Source organism: Pezoporus flaviventris, unplaced genomic scaffold (genome assembly GCF_033815535.1).
Source record: "Pezoporus flaviventris isolate CSIRO_AGI_PZ_B2104156 unplaced genomic scaffold, CSIRO_AGI_Pfla_v1 ptg000066l, whole genome shotgun sequence".
Classification (NCBI taxonomy): Eukaryota; Metazoa; Chordata; class Aves; order Psittaciformes; family Psittacidae; genus Pezoporus; species Pezoporus flaviventris.
Genome location: NW_026892614.1, coordinates 13,395,429 through 13,415,741, shown reverse-complemented (window position 1 = coordinate 13,415,741; position 20,313 = coordinate 13,395,429). Strand labels below are relative to the sequence as shown.

General features: G+C 39.5%; 1 protein-coding gene across 3 annotated transcripts; it reads right to left on the bottom strand.

The window, feature by feature from the left end:
• Positions 1-245: 245 nt before the first annotated feature.
• RAB4A (RAB4A, member RAS oncogene family) lies at positions 246-18,761 on the bottom strand. Of its 3 annotated transcripts, none has more exons than XM_061471294.1 (9): positions 18,589-18,761; positions 11,041-11,067; positions 9,946-10,026; positions 8,667-8,781; positions 6,883-6,945; positions 5,502-5,656; positions 4,425-4,520; positions 2,507-2,667; positions 246-682 (listed from the first exon to the last, which is right to left on the bottom strand). In XM_061471294.1, the coding sequence occupies exons 1-8, from the start codon at positions 18,617-18,619 to the stop codon at positions 2,552-2,554; spliced, it is 684 nt and encodes a 227-aa protein (XP_061327278.1). In that variant the 5' UTR covers positions 18,620-18,761; the 3' UTR covers positions 246-682; positions 2,507-2,551. The 3 variants fall into 3 exon arrangements, with proteins under 3 accessions (XP_061327278.1, XP_061327277.1, XP_061327280.1); XM_061471293.1 differs by having other exon boundaries at positions 246-621; positions 18,589-18,760; XM_061471296.1 differs by lacking the exon at positions 11,041-11,067 and having other exon boundaries at positions 246-621; positions 18,589-18,758.
• Between the last annotated feature and the right edge of the window lie 1,552 nt (positions 18,762-20,313).

The window sequence follows — 20,313 nt, the reverse complement described above, 5'->3', positions numbered from 1 at the left end:
GAACTGTGATAAAACAGAATATGTGGACATCAACAAAAATGACTTTTCCAACTTCCAACTATAGTAGTACATGTAATCATGGGTCCTAACCATATGCTGAGACTCAGTCAACAGCTTGTTAGAATGTGGCAAGCTGAATAGGAAAAATAAACCCACTACCCCTCACTGACAGTATGGGTGGTTTTATAATTCAGGTCATAAATATAAACTACTGTGCAACAAACAAACATGACAAAGCCTACCTCGGTTAAATCTGTTTATATGATAAAAAAATAAAATATTAAACTGCTTGTAGTGCAACATTCTATCAGCATACATAAGTATACCATGCTTCGTAAATTTACTGTTACATTATTTACAGGATATAAGTAATGCTTTAAACTAGAGGTGAAAGAACAAAAATAGATAATGATAATGGTTACATACAGGTATGAGTTTTAATACTGTCCACCAAATTAGCAAGTCTGCTTCACAGACTTGACTGTCACATGAATATTCCTGTCCCACACAACATGGTTCCGTCAGCAGTGGTCTGCCCTGTCTGTAGATAGTGGAAAGATGTTTTTAAAAACCGCATAGCCTTCAAGCTGTTGTTTCTCCAAACACCATTTGCAAGGACAGCTGTAAAATACACAAGAACTCTGTCAGTTACCTGCATCTGACCACTCTAAAAACTCAGCTTCTAAAATAAGATAAAGAATTATTCACTTCTGCAGAGCCATACCAAAGCTCAACTAAATGAATGCCATTTTTCAGCAGTCTCCCATGTGAAAGAGGATATTTTATGGGAAGGGAGGAAAGCAGTTCAAGATTCCCATCCATTATTTACAACTCTGAGCTTTGAGAGATAATCTCCCATAGCACAGAACCAAATAACAGAATGTAGAGTCACATGCTGCCTTGCTTAACCTTCTGTAGAGCTTCTGCTGTGTGCAATGCTCAAACTGATGAAAAAATGAATACAGTAAAAACAATGCACCATCTGTGCCTGCAGTACTTGATTAATTTGATATCACTGTCCTCATATTAGAGAAATAAGGATTATGTCAGAATAATTAACTACACAGGGAGAAAGAACTGTCCTAAGAGCCACTTGCATACTGCAAAGAGTTATGTAAAATCCATGAATATTTAGACAACTGTTTGTAAGAAAGACTAACTACCAAGCTGTTCTTAGGAGTAGGTTATGTGACTTTTATATCTCTTCCCCTGTGACTTTTACGTCACTTCCCCTACTACTGCTGAAGGGAAAAAGCTGTTCCTCGCCTTCTCTGAGGAATGTCTGTGGAAGACAACTGCACACCCATTCCACAGGCTGCAACAACCCCAGAAGAGCTACTTTAGATGACAACACTGCTTAAGCAGAAAATATTGATACTCTCTTGTTTACATTTCTGCTCATAGCAGACAGGAATCAGAATGACTTCAGGCTGCTTCTGGGTAGGAAGACTGAAAAAGCTACTGGGAGTTTGAAATCTAGTATAACCTTTAATTTTCAAGTCTTGAGTTTAAATTTCATATTTTGAGAAAAGACTATGTAATAGCTTCAGACAAGATAATTGTCCTGGGTTCAGCAGTAGCAGTCATTTTTCTTCTTCTTAGTAACTGGTGCAGTGCTGTGGTTTTGACTTTCAGCCTGGGAACAGCGCTGATAACACCGATGTTCTTAGTTGCTGGTCAGAATGTTTACTCTGACCAAGGACTTTGTGAGCCTCATGCTCTGCCAGGGAGGAATGGAAGCCAGGAGGAAGCAGAGACAGGACACCTGACCCAAACTGACCAAAGAGGTATTCCATACCACAGCACATCATGCCCAGTATGTAAACTGGGGGCAGTTACCCAGAAGGGTTACATCACTGCTCGGTCAGACTGGGTATCAGTCAGCAGGTGGTGAGCAGTTGCATTCTCTCCCCTTGTTATTTCCCTTATCATCATTATTACTGGTGGTAGCAGTAGTGATTTGTGTTATACCTTAGTTACTGGACTGTTCTTATCTCAACCTGTGGGAGTTACATTCTTTCGATTCTCCTACCCATCACCCCAGGAGCAGGGGGAGGAAATGGGGGAGTGAGAGAGAGGCTGCGTGACTGGCCTTAAACCACGACAATAATGCACCATACCTTTTGTGAATTCTTATTTCTAGTAGTATTTGTCCATGATACACCAGAAATTATTCACCTTCTCTACAGTGCATGAGGTAACCATGACGGCTATAATGCATTTCAGCAATGCAGAATTTTAAAATGTATTCCACAACACTACTCAAAGTAAGCAAACACAAGAAATACTTCAGTATATATAATACTTCAGCACCAGTCTTGCTGTAGTGGGCAGATGATAGAAGAAAAAAATCAAAGTATAAACAAAAGAATCCATTCTACTGTGCACTATTTTACTAGATTCTATGTTACTTTCCAGGCTAACCCTGAAAAAGCCAAGCACTCGATACAGCATATTTATGAAGTATGGTAATTTACCCAACACCTTGAAATGTCTGTAACCTTACCTTCTGTATCTAAAGTAAGTATTTGGGATTTTGTGTTTCATTTCTTTAACACCCACATTCTTGAGCACTTTGTGCTTGGGCTCTACGTGGTGATCTCAACTGTCTCAAGGCAGCATCTCCATACTGAATACCTGAGCCCATTCTTTCTGGATCCAGTTCTCCTGATGAGAAACAAAATGGTCACAAGAAGATGGATCATGTGCAAATAATACATTCCAATTTAACTGACAACATTAGAAAAGAGTATCTATATTCTACTCTAGCTACGGAGAGATCTATTGCAACTCTGTTTACTTTTAGGCAATCCCAAACTCGCGTCATTTTCTCTTGTAATTTTAACCATGTGTCCTTAATCATAATGACAAATCAATATGTCTCCAAGTCAGGCTGCAACAAAGAAATGTATTTGCACTAAGTGCTTCTAACAAAGGAAATGTCCAAAATGTTTTCTGCAAACACTATTAAAACCCACCTTTTTTCAGAGACTAATATGCAAAGGAAGCAGCATTGTAGATACCAAGCCAAACAGAAAAGCACTGCCCCCAGAGAAAAGATCTCAATCCTCCCTACTTCTAGTATCCATTTCTGCCTTCTCTATAGCCTATGCCTTCAGAAATGTTCTTACAGCTGTAGGGTAGACTTACCAAGATTAGAAACATTTACTTTAAATAAAAATTCAATACAAAAATCCCTCTGAATAGTTCTGAAGACTTATTTAGGTTCATTACACACTTGTGACCCCTTTGTAAGTTAGTAAATGACACCACGTTGAGGGGATAATTTGACAGCTCGAGGATAGGGCTGCCATTCAGAAAAGACCTTGGTTGAGTTTGAGGAACAGGCCAGCAGGAACGTCTGAAATTCAGCAACTACATACACAGAGCTCTCACTCCGAACCTGAATGTGCTTTAAACAGGAGGCTGGACTAGAGACCTCCATAGCTTCATTCCAGTCTCGATTTTTCCATGGTTCAGTGCTTCTGTACTGGCACAAAGAAAACAGGAACAGCTCACAGAAAGCATGACTTACTTCTCTTGTGGTAATGCCTCTTTAATCAGCCATGGAACTACAGTATTAAGAGAAACTAGCTATACTTGGCTTTTCAGTTTGGGGGTTTTGTGTGTTTAAGATGAAATTTGCTGTTTTGCATTGATTTGATGGAGTAATCAGGAAATTCCTATGAAAAGACCATACTCCTTTAATCTAAAAATTTGTGTTTGGCACTCAAAATAGTTAATTAGAGTCTGAGACAAACTTTTCAGTGGAGCTGATACTTAAACTTTGAAGATATCAAACAGCTAGAAGAGAGGAAAACCGGAATGCAAACTAGCTGAAATGACACCTAACACTTAGAAGCCTGTCTCCAATAGAAACCTGCCCACTTGTGTTGTGAAGCTTCTGGTCTATTTCAGTTCCGCAAATGTAAAAATGGTTTCAACGGAGAGGCAGGAAGGTCACTTCAGAGAAACAGTTGCTAGGAAACACTCCTGAAATCTTTAGTATTACTGTTCAAATTCTCTTGGCTGTATTTCCTGCTACAAATGAGAAGCAGAATTAAAAGTTACGTCTGCCCTGATCCTAGGTTTTTGTCCTGCATTGCTAAATCTGTCTAATGTCAGGCTTGATATTTGTAGGGACATTGCAATCCACAGAATGCACAGCCTACACTCAAAGCTGACTTAAGGTAAACACTGTAAAAACATCCATAACTTACATACCTCCTCCCTCTTAGATGTCTTGGACATCCATTTCTATGAAAACATATGAGAAGCAGCTATAAGACAACTGGGTTATTTTACCACAACAAAATGTTGGCTCTTTGGATTAATTCTATTAGAGGACTTTGAATGATGGCATTTCCACAGCTGTTTTCAGTTTTCAATTAAAATAATAAAAAAAATAAAAAAACTCATTTTACCTGATTCAATTTTATTGAGTATTTTTCTTGCACATTGTACAAAGGCCTCTTCAACATTTTCCCCTGTGAGCGCACTCGTTTCTAAGAACATCAGCTCTGCATTTGACATCAGAAAAACAATCTCAAAACAAGTCTGGATATAACAATATATACCTGATATACTAATTCAGTGCATAAAAGCTAGGAACAATAAAAGGTTTTTTAAGGAGAACTACTGTCAAATAGTATGGTCTGGAAAAAAATCAGTTTTTGAGGGCAAAACCACATGAAACTTCCTCTGAAATTTATACAATAACCCTAGAAAGCTGGAATTCAACGATAACTTGGGCTGTGCCTGCAAAACAGCGAATGCAACCAACTTCATATAGTTTCCCATTCATATAAAAAGTAATATGCAAAAGGACAGCCAGCAGCCACAGTTCATGGAAAAGACTATTTGTAATAGATTTATAATAGAAAATCCAGATTTTACTGATGGCAGGACTTAAGCACAGCAGCTCAGACTGACACTGGCTTTAGGTGTCACACAAATGTATCCTCAGACTGGAAATTCTGAATACTACAGATCAGGTAACAGTCCTCCGGAGCCATGCCACGCACTGAAGTCAGTTTCCCATGAGTAGAACTCATTGCTTCCAACTGCAATACACCCTATCCAAACTTGTCTATGATCTATACAACCTGTAAGGTGCTGAAAACTAGGAAATTGCACTCTTCTTTTTCTCTTCAGCCCTACAGAGGCAAGGTAATACCTGAAGTTGTATTACATTCCCTAAGGAGTATATCTCCACACAGAAGGTATTCTTTAAGCTGCAACAGGAAGAATCACTGGTAATGAGACTTAAATAGTACATGTGGTTTTCATTGCAGGCACTTTCTTCTCTCTATACCTCATATACTGACAGAACTTTCTGTAGAAATTTGACTAGGTACAGTAGGCAATGTCCTACCTAACTGTACATATGTATAAATAATTTTAATAATATATAATTATATATTTTGTATATATTATATAGAATATATAATTTTAATTATTATGTGTTTTTGAATGCTACATGAAGATTTTGTACTACTTACCATTTTCTTGTGCAAACCGGGATGCTTCTAAAAAAGTAACTTCACGATCTGCATCAAGATCCTTTTTGTTTCCGCACAGTATTATCACAATATTTTGACTTGCTAACATTCTTGCATCCGTCAACCAATTAGTAAGGGCATTGTAGGTTTCACGGCTATGTAGAAAATAACACCCTTTATTAGAACATGCTCATTCCTTGTGAACAGATCACTAGCAAACTCACATTTCACTAAAACTCAGGAAGGCAAACCTGTGTTTGTGGCAAACAACAAATTGCTGCTAGTCAGGCAAGTCACCTACACAGCTCAATATGCCAGCTATGAACTGGGAAGAGTAACAAGTTCCTTCATGAAACTATTTAAAAACTTAGTTTTTAAAAAGCAAAATTAAATCAACCAGAATATAGAAATCAATACATATAACTATTAAATACCCAGTTACTGTAAAAAGCTATGATTTTAAGCACCAACCTAGTTTCAGCCTTTTGTGCATGAAATCTTGGGATAAGAGAATGAGTTATTGTTTATCATGGAATTCAATGGATACTTAAGTTTCAGGTGGGACTGTAAGGATTTACTATGCTTGTGTAGAATTGCATGCCTGAACTTTCACATCTGCGACAAGACCAGTAATATACCAGGCAGTTACCCTGCACACACCATTAGTCATTGTAGTGGTGGTCAGAGATAAAGCTTTCAAGCAGTAAGACTGACAGATGAGTCCACTGACCTTAAGCACATACCACAGATTTCAAAGACTGTTCAGAAGCAAACAGTCCACTCATAGGACAAACAAACATAAAAAAAAAAGCAACAGATCTAGTGAATCACCATTAACGGACACAAAACTTATCTGCCAAATATCAGTCTACAGTGGCCAGGAAAAATATTGGCAACGTGTAACATATTCTACTGGCTGCCTCTATTAAAATATCAAAAACTGCAGAAGTGAACAGAATTTTGGACTACAGTTAAGAAATGTGTAAGAAAAGCTAGCTTCTCCAGAGAATGACCTGTTATGCCAACAGCTACTAATACTAATAAATGGTGTACCACCTTGGTTAAAAGTAGTCAAAGCCTGCTCTTAGGTTCTGTTGCAAGGCTTCTTGAGCCAGTGGTTGCAGGTAGTCCACCATGATCAGACCAGCTACTGATGGGCCAATTCCCAGTTATTTGTCTAACCCTTCGAGGCTGTTTACATTTATGACATTCACAATATCTCATATAAGCAAGCTCCAAAACTTAAATATGCACTAAACCAGAGATAGTTTTTATATTTCTTTTCTTCCTGCTGTTATAGAACCACACAGCTGGGGAGGAATCATTATGCATTAATAGTATCTGGTAGTCTATAAGCAAGAACAGTTGCTACCTTTCTTACCTGGTTATATCATAGACAAGCAAAGCACCTGCAGCTCCTCTATAGTAACTCCTTGTTACAGACCTGAAACAGAATTACAGATGTACATTTCCATAATAACTTAATTGTTTCAAATCTGGGTTCATATAATGCAATCTGTATTATGAAACATTTCTCATTTACATAGTTTAAATAAAATGTTTTTTTTTTTAGAAAACATCAGCTGTGCAGCAGCAGACTACTTACAAGCACTTTCACTAAATATAGCTGCGCAGGGATTCTCAAAGTCCATTATGACCTGTGTGCTCCTGAAGCTACACATTATCATACTAAGTATCCTGATACAGAACTGGGAGCTGATGGTACTATATGTGGCATAAAACTAGTGTAATTAATTTGTGTTTGAACTCTCAGCAGTGAGGAGAGAATGAGTAAAGTAGCTGTAATTGAACAACTTAAGACTCATTAAGTTGAAGAGGAAAAGGCAAGGAAAGCAAAACAAAGCATCCTTCAAAAGGCGGCCTAAGAAATAATAAAACCTGCTAAGTACATAGAGGTGTAACCAGCCTTAAAAAGAAAACAGTTATATACATTATAAAAAGAAACAGGGAGGGGGGTAGAATACCTGCAAGCCCCTGACTACTTTAAACTAGTTTGGTTCAGCTGTTCTGCTCATTTCGCCCCTCCTCACTGGCAGACCATGAGAAACTGAGTAGTCTTTGATCAGGGTAAGTGCTACTTAGCAACAACTAAAACATCGGTGTGTTATCAGCATTGTTCTCAGACCAAAGCAAAACACAGCACCGCAGCAGCTACTGGGAAGAAAGCAGCTGAAAGCAGGACAACTTGAAAGAGCAGAATTTGTGCAAGCTTTTGAAAGTACAGGGCACCTCCAAGCTCCTCAGAATCCCAGGATATTTGGCCAATACACCAAAGAGATCTCGTTAATGGAGACTATATAGCACTGCCCAGCTTCACCCAGCCATAGATGTCTCTAGAGAACTTGTCTAATAGAGGACATTAACTTGAATTGCTGCCCATTACTCAGACTTCCACCACCAGCTCACCTTTGATAACCACTGCCTGCCCCCCCCCCCCCCCCCCCGCCAAAGAAATGTCCCACCCACACCCCAAAAATATGAAAACCGATGTCCTATCCAATGGTGAATGTACTGAGGAATGCATCAGATCTTCCTGAGTTAGACCTATTCCTCAGATGTATGACATTCAAAAACCAGCACTAAAAGTACATTGGTAGATCTCAGCTGACAAATAAGTTTCTTAAAGAAAAAGCAATGTAAAATATTTCAGTCTTGATAGAAATGTATTTAGCCACATTATCTTGACAACTGACTTTCTTCCTTCTAATAAAATAGTATTACACTATACATTTGTTCTCATGCAGATTTTAAACAGTTTACAACTTCCTGGCATTAACTTATTCCCACCAGAAGAAAGTCTTCTAAACACAAGAGTTAAGCACACACAGTTCTGTGCTGAGCTTGGCTGGTGAACAAGCTTTTAGCCCCATATTCTATTTATATACCTTAACTATCACAGAAAATACTCAAGGAAAGAAAGGGCAGAACCTCAGATCTGCAAGACAACACTGCTTTACAGAAGTCAATGGATTTATGCCGCTGTGTCCAAGTTGGAAGATCTGGCCTAGTAAATAATATGAAAGCAGACAAAACAATTCCACTGACCAAGAAACTATGCCTACTTATAAGTAGGCATAAATAATACACAATACCAACAGCAACAATTTACTAACAAATACTTAATAAAATGATTGAAATGGGTACCTGAATCTCTCTTGTCCTGCTGTATCCCATATCTGCAATTTTACATATTTACCACCAACATTTATGATCTTTGAACCAAATTCCACTCCTATAGTATGATTTGAGTCATCCTTGACTACAAAAAACAGAAAAAAAAAAAGAAAAAGAAAGCCAGATTTATTTACAGCAAATAAATAGGTTTTACATAATCCAACTGAGGTATAATCAAAAATCCTCAGTGCTCCAATCACAAACTACTTCCCAAGCCACAAAATTCAGTGCCATTTAGAAGTCTAATGCCACCATGCAGAAACATTTACAATTTTGAACAATTTATTCAATTCAAAATTACTGCTAGAAAGGGCTGCCTTAATCAAACCATTCCTAGGTCACATTAATAAATGGCAAGTTAACTTTTGTACACTTCTTTTTCCCCCATCTGTGTTTTTTGATATTTCAGTGCCATTTAAAATTAAAATTCTTGGAATGGCAGAACATACAAGGGCACAGTCTTCCCATGAATAAGTAAGAGCTACTTCTTTAAAGCACAAAGTTAAGATACTTGCTGTACGTACACTGTTGCTCTCACAGATTCCCAGTTCAAGATCAATCATAGCATCATGCCATGTTCTTTAGTGATTACACATTCTTATCCTAGAGCTACTCATCAAGAGACAGGGTGAATTACCATTTGGTTGCAAAAGATAACAGTCACCTTTGATTTACCAAGTTTTCTAAAAACGCATATTATTTTTCTTTAATCACGATGCTAAATGCACTACCCAATATGAAATATTCTTTTGTATCAGCCATTCATATCTAAGTAACATTTACAACAGAGTCTCTTTACCAGTATTTATCATAAAACACAGCCCTTAACAAAGAACAAAAAAAAAAAATCTATTTATTTAGAGAGAGACTGCAGACTTTCTAAATCTACTCAAACAATTCAACTTCTCTTTCATCTGCTTAGTATTTTTTCTAGAAGAGCCAAGTCTCCACTATATACCTACGGAAGCTTACAGCTGCAAGACAAAAATAGCACAAAAAATAAGTCTATATTTTCATCAATATTGAAAGTAAGAGTAAGAGGAAACACTGTTCAGTATCAGACTTCTGATTAGAGACAGCAATAAAGATTACAGCACAGTTGTGAACATAATTCTCAGTCAAAATCTTCACCTATACAACTAAAAGAATTACAGGAACTTCCATACAAAGAATAGATACTCATGTAGGCAGAGCCTTCATCTCTGGTACAAAGCAATGGAGAAGTCTCACCATGCTCACATATACTTACATTTCTTTTCAATAAATTGGTGTAGTAAGCAGGATTTTCCAGTTCCAGCATTTCCTATGACCAAGAACTTAAACAGGAAATCTGAAGATGGAAAGACAAAAAAAAAAAAAAATTGCTGAATTTCAGTACACACAATTTTGTCACAAGACCAAATACACAAGCTGGCTATTCTCTATTATTTGTTATTCCAAAAAGAAGGGAAGAGATGACAAAATTAACAAAACAGCATTAAATCTGAAGAATAACCAGTGTGTTCAATAGTGATATTACAAAGTAAGAGCTAAGAATGTCATTTGTTCATAGAGTTAAAAGAATGACAAGAAGAGACTGAAACGGCTGAATTTGAGTTCAGTTAAAACAAGCCAAATCACAGGTATATGGCTGGCTTGTATTCCACAATCTGGTTTAAGAGCATATAAAATATTAACTATAGTCAGTACAAATGCCCTATATAAAGATGTCATTTCTTAAAATCTGTATGGTTTTTATTTTTAAAATTTATTTTATTCACATTAATTTGAGCTCATAAAGCTGAATAACTACAGTATTTTTCTACAAATGTACAGACAAGGAATATTTTTACTCTGGGACGCCTGCTTTTCCATTTCCTCCGCATGGTAAATTAAGATACAGGTACTTTGCCATTTTACCTGCTTATTGAGCCATTTACATCAGTGTTTATTAGCAATAAATAGTTTGTTTTGTTTGGGTTTTTTTTGTTTTTTTTAAAATAAATTCAAGATTTATGGTCACTGGTATTGTTTTAACAGTTACATATAATGCTTTAATCCTACCTCCCCAGATCTGCTTTCAGTTTAGTTACAGACTGAAGAAAGCTTCCTTGTCTTAGCACTCTGAAACATACACACTGATAAACTTTGATTAGAAAGTTTATAATTGCTTCCCCTAATATAGAGGTAATAGTTGGTGCATGATTCACTACTTATTTGTTTACCAACAGCAGCTTGTTTTACAGCCATCTTTACAATTTATTGCACATTTTCTCTTACAAACATAGTGGGTTTCCAGAAGACATTAGGTAAGCATTCAATGAAAATGAGTACATTTGAAATATCAACAAAGATAAAAACTTACCATTAATTTCATTAACAGTGTTCACAGCTGCCAAATGGTTACACAGATATTGGCCCAGAGGATGGCAGAATAAAAAACAGAATGAAGACTATGCTAAGCAACTCAAAGCACTGACATGTTACTCTATCACAACCTTGTTTTGAGTCTTTAGTTTTACAAATGGACTTTAATATGCACATGAAACTACATGCTCATTCCATTTCATGCAGGGATTCTTATGGTACATCATAAATGCTCCCTAGCAATGGTAAAGGCAACAAGCAAGTTTCTCACATGGTAAGAAAACTTCCACTGGTGAAAAGTCAATGGTAAAACAGAGGGCTATTACTCCTGGGAATGTCTGCTATCCATTGTCTTCACCTGTCTTCCAAATTTTACTCATATTTAAAATGAGGTAGTGTTTTACTAAGGATCTTTGATTTTTTTACATTTTACCTTTGCATGATTTTTCTTGTTTCGAATGTTGTAACATGCTTGGCACAGAATCTGTATTCTACCCTTCTCAGAAAGAGACTGCTGTTTCTTGCTCACAAATATGACCATTTACACGCTTAAGACATTCTGTTCCAAACTGCTCTCACTCTTCACGCCTCCACCCAGCTGCTCATGCTTTCTGGATGAAAAAATAAATTACAAGAAGGTTTTTGCTTCAGGTTGTGAAAATTGTGTGTGTTATCTCCTCTAAAGAAGGGCCCTTCATGTAATCTCAACTGCAAAACAGGCTGAAGCTGAGAAACACTTCATTCTAACCAAACTTCACTGTTAATATGAAATGTAGATACATAGCCTCAAAGTGTTAGGTTAAGAGAAAAAAAAATCATCTCTGAAAACCAAGTTTCTCTTTTTATGTACCAAATATCACTAGTTAGCTGCCTTGTGTACCTTTTTGTATATTTAAACTACTGTGGGTGTGTGTAATCTCACTGGTTTTACCACTTGCAGAGTTCCTCAAAATGTGAGACATAGTCACAATTAAAATAACCTGCTGCTGGTCTCTGCAGTTTTTCCCAAAACCAAATCTGAAATCCAGTTAAAGCTGGTTCTCCTCTGTATCTGGTGAATGCTGTTTGGCAGTTTTTCTTGTTAAAAACAACTACAAATTTCAAATCCACCTTCTTCCTCCCCCCCCCCCCCCCCAAGTATCAGATTACTGACTGTAGTGAAACAACTAATGTCAAACTAAACCAAGAGAAAGAATAAAAGCCAAACTCTACTCCTATACTAATTCGCTCTGTAACTGTAGGCACTGGTTAAATGTGGTTGATGAAGCCATACTTGGGCAACTCTCAGAGTCGTGCTGAACATTTAGCACACTGCTCTGCCCTGTGCAGACAAGCTGCAGACCAGTGGGCAATTGAGACAATGGTGTCACTGTCAGAGACTGATCTGGAATAGCTTCAGAACAGCACTGTACTTTCCTGAGGTGTTTTATGTTAGGGTGCTTTATATTTTGCACAGAAACAAAGAGTGGTATTTTGGGATTTTATATTCATCTCTTTAAACTGAGAACATATTCTATATAACAGACTCTGAATTCCTATCAAGATTCTATTGTACCAGGCAACTTTAAAAGGGAATCTTTCCTATAAATAAATCACTTTGATTCAATATCTGTCTATTACTTAGTAGACAAAAAAAAAAACAACCCCCAAACCAAAACCATTTTCCTCTGGCAACACAGCAGTGAAACCTGAAACTGCAGGTACAAATCACTTGTTTGCAGAATGAAAGTAAGATAAATGTGTTTTAGTCTACCAAAGAATGGTAATATCAAAATATTATAGCAAAAACTCAAAACCTTTCTGCACCAGAGAAGACAGCAATGTTTCCAAACACATGTAGGCTCATACACTAAATGATACTTTGAAGTAACACTCACAAGTGCAATGTATTCTATCAGTTTAAGCGCCAATTTTATGTAAATTGTTCAACATAGCAAAAGGCTTTTAGACTTATGTTAACAGTTTATCCACAAGCACGAGATATTACATTTCGGGAAATACTTCAGAATACTTTGCACGTTTAATCAACTGCAAGGAAGGGAAGAAAACAGATTTGACAATGCCAAAAGTCACAAATACCCATATGTGTTTCTAAGCTCACAGCCTAGCATGTTAATGATAAAGTACTACCAGATAAGCACGGGAAGAATACCTTTCCTTTTATTATTCTGGAATTCCTTTCTTATAATGTCTTTCTGCATGATAGCAGGAACCACATCAGTTTAATTTTTATACCTCTTCTTATTGCTGGATTTAAGACACAAAATATCTTCTCTCTGAACTGTACAGATGTATCTCAAAATGTACAACAGTTGAGAAACAAAGAAACTGAATGAGACAAGACAGATAGCTTCTTTTAGCCCAACTGTAACATCACTGTATATTCACACTGGGAAAAACTTTTATATATTCATTCTTCACAATTTCCCAAATGCAACTCATACGGTAATGTCTGCATTACTGCTTAATTGCTCTAGTTTTGCCTTTTGGTGTCCTCTTCCCAATCATCCCAGAGGAGTTAAGTTACTTCATTTTTATAGCCCTTTTTATTTTTCTTTTTTTGTGACTGACAAAGTAGCTCTGAGCTCCAGCATTCCAGTCAGCTGCCAAGCCTGTCACCCTAGAGAAGTTTTTCTTTTGAATTCTGTTGTTCTTCCTTCATGGAAAAGCTGAAAAGCAACATCACTCAGACGTTACAAATGCTTGCTACCATGCTGGCTATTCAAAAAGTCAGAAAGTTGAAGTACTTTGCCTGTAAATAAGATCATCATTACACAGAAAGGATTTAGGACAAAACCTGAATTCTGTGCCAAAAAGATCACAAGACATACACTACAGAAAGCATAAAGAGGTGAAAGATAACATAGCATGGCTGTTTAAGCAAATAAGGCAGTATGAAAAAACAGCCTCTCCCCTGTGAGCTACATGCATCACCTGATCCCAAACTGGGTAGGGGGTGCAGGGAACAAAACTTACTTTCTATCATAGGTGAAAAGGAGTAAAATTGAGGCTCCATCCCAAAGATGTACCAGCAGCTAAATTACATAAACTACATGGTCTGGGGGGTGGCTAGGAGACAGGAGGGGAAGTTGAGGGTAAAGAAGAAGGGAGACAATTGTGGGCTTTGACTCAAGTACCAGCAAAAACAGATGATGATGTGGAAACCACCCCCAGACATCTAGCCTCCTCCTTTAACTGAAGTTTATTCCAGCAGAAGGAATAATTGAACAGCTTCTGAGCAACAGCAGCTTAGTCTTTAAAATGTAATGAGGATTGAATTGTTTCTTATATGCTTGCTAATAAAGAAGGGGGGAAAAAAAGACCAAATTATATCCTCACTCTCAGTTTGTTCTTCTTCGAACTCTTTGATAAAAAGTAGAATTTATATTCACTAATGCTGACCCCTTGGAAACTCTTATTCATGTAATGAAAAAGTCTTCTACTAGTTAGACATCTTCTATTTTGCAGAAGTCTGCATAAGGGAAGACTGCTTTGAAGCATTCCTACTGCCATATGCTTCCTCTAAATGAGAGAAAAGAGCTGTTCTCCCCACTTACTCCTTTCTCCAGCAATAAGTGTTACCAAGATAACAGGTAGCACAGATAAACCTGCCTTCTCTATTCTAATCTGCATAATGAATGCTTGAAAGATCTGTTTCCTTATAAACAAAAAGAGCCATGCTCTCTAAGCAATAAAATCAGATTTGAAATAAACCAAAGGCCAGGATGATAAGTGCAGGGAGCGTCAGATAAGGGACAAGGGTGGCGGAGAGGGGAGGTGGGAATGAGAAGAAAAGGATGAATCAAATTGCCCAGACCAAAAAGGGATATTTTTAGATGGACAGAAAGCCTATACATTCTCCGAAAATGACAGACTGATGAACTTGTGTGACCAGACTGACAGAAGCAGACACTGGTGGAGAAAACACAGAGCAGTATGGACTGAAGAGATTTGACTAGAATCTTACATATCACGTTTACTCAAAGGTAGTACAACCTTTCTTCTGCCCTCCTACTGTTTAAAATCCAAAGGTTGCTTTGCATTTACCTATTAAGGGTAAGCTATTTTTAGGTCAGCATACACTTACCATAAAACAAAACTCATATTTTGCACTGTGAAGCAGGAGAAAGCATACATGTGTTGTTACATGGTACCTATCTACAGGGAGGACACTGCGTCTCAGAAAACTTAAAGTAGTTTTCCTGTAAGAGACTTTTTCCCAATGTTACATGATAAACTTTTAAAGAATGACCCTCCTGTCCCAAAAAGCAGCAGTATAATGTTCTTTCTAAGCTCAGTTTCAAAATTCATGGAGTTTTCTTCCATTTATGATTGTTTTGGTTTTGATTTTGGCACTTTGTAAAGTATAAACAGATCAGAAAGCTGAGAACAGAAGATACACAGCTGATGAAACAGATCTAAAGGAGAGAAAATACAGATTACAAACAAGGAATTTAGTGCCAAGGCTGTGAGAGGCTACAGAACTTGGTTTGAAAAAAGTGAAGAGATCATAATCACAATAAGGGACAAAAATAGGTGGGAAAAGTGGGTGAATAGGAAAGCTTCAAATAAGACAGAAATCAGAAAGAAAAGAATTCAAGGAGGGAAAAAACCCAAACCAACAAACAGGGAAGCACACATAAATTAACTGAGGAGGATAATGAAGTAAGATAGGTGGAAAGGACAGACCAGAAGAAAGACTCTTTGTTTCTCATGAATTGAGAAAAACGTATTAAAAAAAAAAAAATTAAAATACTGCCTTTCAAAGGGAAGGCAAGCTGCAACCTCACAGAAAAACTGAAGTCATGTAAAAATCAGACAGCAAAATTACATTAAAGCAACCCCCCCAAAAAATAATAAAATAAACCCAACCAAACAACCAAAAAAAAATCCCCCAAACCCCCCAACCAAACCAACAAACCCCACCAATCACTTTCTTGAGCCTATCCATATGGATAAAAAGACTGAGGTCACATAATTAGAATGGGTCATAATCCAGATGGTAAGAAGAAAAACTCAATTCATGAATAAGCATCTACAAGGGCAGAAGCTACAGGGATTCCAGCACTGAGGTGACAGTGACCACTGATCTCAGTCACCAGGGGGAAACTGCCCTAATACTTCTATCATTCTCAACTGTCCCTGTAACAGATGGTCAGAAACAAACCACTCTTTGTTAGGACTGGGAGCACATTAAATCCCTGGGAGTTCATGAAGCACAGAAGAGCCATGATTTTATCACATCACACTCTTTACTTCAAACTGTCAATTCAAATGCTACATACGTGTTCAGGACACTGCAAAATTAGATATTGATTACTGTTAAGGTCGGAGGTGGTATAGCAATTGTTAAATTTTATGTTATAAAATAGGATTTGTTCTGCTATTTACTCTAAAACTTAACAACCTCAAGTATTCTAGCTCAGAATTTTTGTAGCTTGTATATGAATAGAACAATCATTGAAACTCAAAGGAGAAATATATCAAAGAAGAATTAAACAAACAAAAGGAATAACCCAAAACTGCGAACCTTCAATTTTAGGGGCTTGTTTTCTAGGACACCAAAACAATCACAAAGCATCAACAGCAGGCTTACAACCACAATTTTTTATCGCTGGAACAAAGCAAAAAATGTTGAAATGTACTTAAGCTACAACCTATCTATTTGGCCTGCTTATCATTACAGGATCAAAAAGAGAAGCACTGCTGAAAAGCACTGTCAGTGCTTTTGCCTACCAGCCCATCTGCCAAAGTGATCCCAGGTCTGATCATAAGAGTTGAGGGCATAAAGAATCAGTTCAAACTCAAATCTGTATCTACAAAGCACATCTCTCTGTGTTCTATATGTAAGTTTTACGTTTTTCAAGAAAGCATGGATAAAAAGAAGCAGGGTCTGAGTACCCCAGTGTTCACATTTCAAGAGCTGCCCCATGCTCTTGCCTCATTTTGCCCCTTAGTTCTGTGTGTCTGCTGTACACTGCAGCACTGACTGGTGGGACAAAACATCTTCATGTTGACAATGACTTAATGTTACTGATGACTACAGTACTGCAAATATGCAGCAGAAATAATCAGATCAATTAGCCTGGTAGTAAGAATTCCTGGTGGCCATGCCAGGCTCCCTCACAGTTAGCAGTTGTGTTCAATTTTGATTTGTCCAAACTACTATTTATTTTCAAGACTGCACTAAAAGCAAGAGGATGCAAGTCCAGCTCTAAAGTCTGAACAGATCCTGAAGACAAGATGCTGCAACAGAAAAAGCTAGAAAACAAGTGAGGAAGTTTATCACTTTTCAAGCAATCTTACTCCCCAGCAACCTGTCACATGGACTTTGAGTATGTTTGACATATGAATGACGAATCACATGGACTTTGAATATGTATAACAGCATTTGTATACTCCAAAATACTTCAGAACTGCATGTTATGGAGAGGGAAAAAAAAACAAATTGATTCAAGCAAACAGGTGTTCCAAGCAAAGTTACGAAGAAGAGAAACAAATACTAGTCAGCTGTTCCCCACCTCCTCCACCTAGCCAGCAGTACCAGCTCTGTACACCTTTTCTACCCCCCACTTATCTTTGACCAACCTTAACGATCACCTAGTTCCAACCCCTCTGCCCCAGGCAGGGACACCTTTCACTAGACCAGGCAGCTCAAAGCCCTGTTCAACCTGGCCTTGAATACTGCCAGGGATGGGGCAGCCACAGCTTCTCTGGGCAACCTATGCCAATGCCTCATCACCCTCACAGCAAAGAACTTCTTTGTAATACCTAATCTCCCCTCTGTCAGTTTAAAACCATTTGACCCTGTCCTGTCACTCCATGCCCTTGCAAAAAGTCCTCTTTGGATTTCTTGTAGGCTCCCTTTATGCTCTAAGGTCTCCCCAGAGTCTCCTGTTCTCCAGGCTGAACAAGCCAAATTCTCTCAACTTGTCTCCATAGGAGAGGTGCTCCAGCCCTCTGAATATCTTCATGGCCTCCTCTGGACTTTGATGGCTCCTTTGTGAGGCATTAACACTCCATCAGTACCTGCACTCCGACTTACTCGCCTGGATGTTTTCTGCCTCAGCAGCTAGACATCCATGCCAACACAGGGTGTAAAAACGTACTCACTGATCCATTTGCCCTAACTCACTGTCATGATCCGCTCTTTTTAATGCTAGCAAACCTCAGACAGCTGGACTGAAATCCTAACCTGACCCTCAAAAATATACAATCTCCAACTAACGTGCAGCTTCTCCCGGAGGACACGCACTGCAACTTTCCCCCTGAACTCAACGAAACAAGTAGTGGTTGACTTCCCTCGCCTACATTTCGAGTCAACACCTCCACACCGTGCAAGACCATTCCGACGGCTCACTGCCGGGTCAGCCCGCGCACCAAAGAGAAGGAGGGAGAAAGGGAGAGAGCACTCGGGGCAGAGAAATCCGCCCGAGACCGGGCTCAGCACCCCACTCCTCAGGAGATGACGGCCTGGGCCCGCTCGTCGCTGAGGGGAGGAGGAAGAGGAGGGTCACCCCAGCCCACCCCGCCCCTCGGTTCCTACCGTAGGTCTCAGCCATGGCACTCTGCGACATCTCGAGAGCAACGAGCCCCCGAACACTCCTTCTCTTCCGGGGCCGGTGCTGGTGAGCGGAGACTCGCAGCCCGGCAGCGCCGAACGGGCTGGCCGGGAAAAAAGCGGAGGAGCCACCGGCGCCCGGCCCGGCCCAGCCCGGCCCGCCTCAGCCCCGCCCCGGCCGGCACCAACAGCCGCACCTGCGCACGCGCGCCCGGCCCGCCTCGCCCTCCGCCGGCGGTGGGGTGGGGCACAAGCCCCGCCTCCCCGCGCAGGCGCAGTGAGGGCCGTGAGGGGGGGCGGAGGCTGGTCGTGCGGTGCTCGGGTGTGAGCCGTCATCCAAGCGGCTCTGTGGGGCTCTGTGGGGCTCTGTGGGGCTCTGTGGGGCTCTGTGGGGCTCTGTGGGGCTCTGTGGGGCTCTGTGGGTGACCGAGGCGCTTCCCTCCCCTCCGCTCCCCTCCCCTCCCCTCCCCTCCCCTCCTCATGGACAACGGAGCAGCTGGGGAGGCTGCGGCGGGGAGCGGGGCGGTCCCTCACTGCTGGCACCTTATGATTGTCTCCAATCTGAGGTGATTCCGGTTGACTTTCCTCGCTAGTGAGACGAGGAGGCGCAAAAGCACAAAACGTGATCAGTTCTAAGTAACCTTAAGTTTGATGGGTTTGTAATGGAAAATAACTGCGGTGCTTGAAGGTAGCTGACATAGTTTTAGGTCCTTCGGACCTTAGTACAAAAAGTGTAAGAAAAGCAGAATAGAGAAACAGGACCTGGGATGGGGAGTATCTGGGACTAGCAGATGTTCAGGGTGGGCACAGATAAACTAACTGATAAGTAGAAGGACAGGATGATTGCTATGTTTGTGGTGGCAATGAACCCATTAAGCTGGTTTAAACATCTCCTGGGGAATATCTGGGACTAGCAGATGTCCAGGATGGGAGCAGTTAAACTAACTGATAAGTAGAAGGACAGGATGGTTTCTATGTCTGTAATGTTAATTAAGCTGGTGCTTCAAAGACTGCCAGAAGTTATGAAGATTGTTGGGAGAAGTAAACGACCCTCAAAGACCACCATCACATTTTTGTATGCATGGGGGAAACTTTCTGGAAAATGATGTAATTCATGTGTAGCCTCCTGAATGTGTATGTATGCCCAGGGACTATATAAGGATGGCCTGTGCAGCCATACGGGGATACATGTTAGGAGGAGCTGTCCCCCGTGTCTCCCGGCGCTGCAATAAAGAATACCTACTTATCAGCTTGAAAACATTGTTGGCGAGTTTGTTCCTGGAGTTTTCTCCGAATCACTAGTGAGCCCGTAAATGTTTCTATCCCGGTACAGAAGCTCCCTGTGACACTTCGTCCTGAAAACTGCAGCCCACCGTGCAGCTCTGGGCTTAAAATGCCTGCCCTAGGCTCTTTGGTATTCTGTCTGTCCCTTCAAACCTCGTGTTGCCAGGATTTCAGTCAGAAGGCGAGCCTTTTGCTGCACATCTGTTTGAGGGATGTAAGTATATGTAAATTACCAGACTGGGATTTGGTTGGTTTGTTTAATTTTTGTTCTTATTTTCAGAGATTCCGACTTCACCATTGCATTCCTTACTTCCAAAATAAACCCGAGGAAAGACAGATGATTGTTGAATAATTTGTTGTCTTACTAACATTTGATGTCTAACACTGTGATCCTGGTTGCTTAGCCTGGTAGCAAGGGGCACTGAG

Coding starts and splice junctions, on each gene's coding strand:
- RAB4A (XM_061471294.1), bottom strand. CDS start 18,619: ATGTCGCAGAGTGCCATGGCTGAGACCTACG. Junction 6,946..8,666: donor GCAGGACAAGAGAGATTCAG/GTACCCATTTCA, acceptor ATTCTGTTTCAG/GTCTGTAACAAGGAGTTACT. Junction 2,668..4,424: donor ACTCAATAAAATTGAATCAG/GTAAAATGAGTT, acceptor GTTTCTCATCAG/GAGAACTGGATCCAGAAAGA.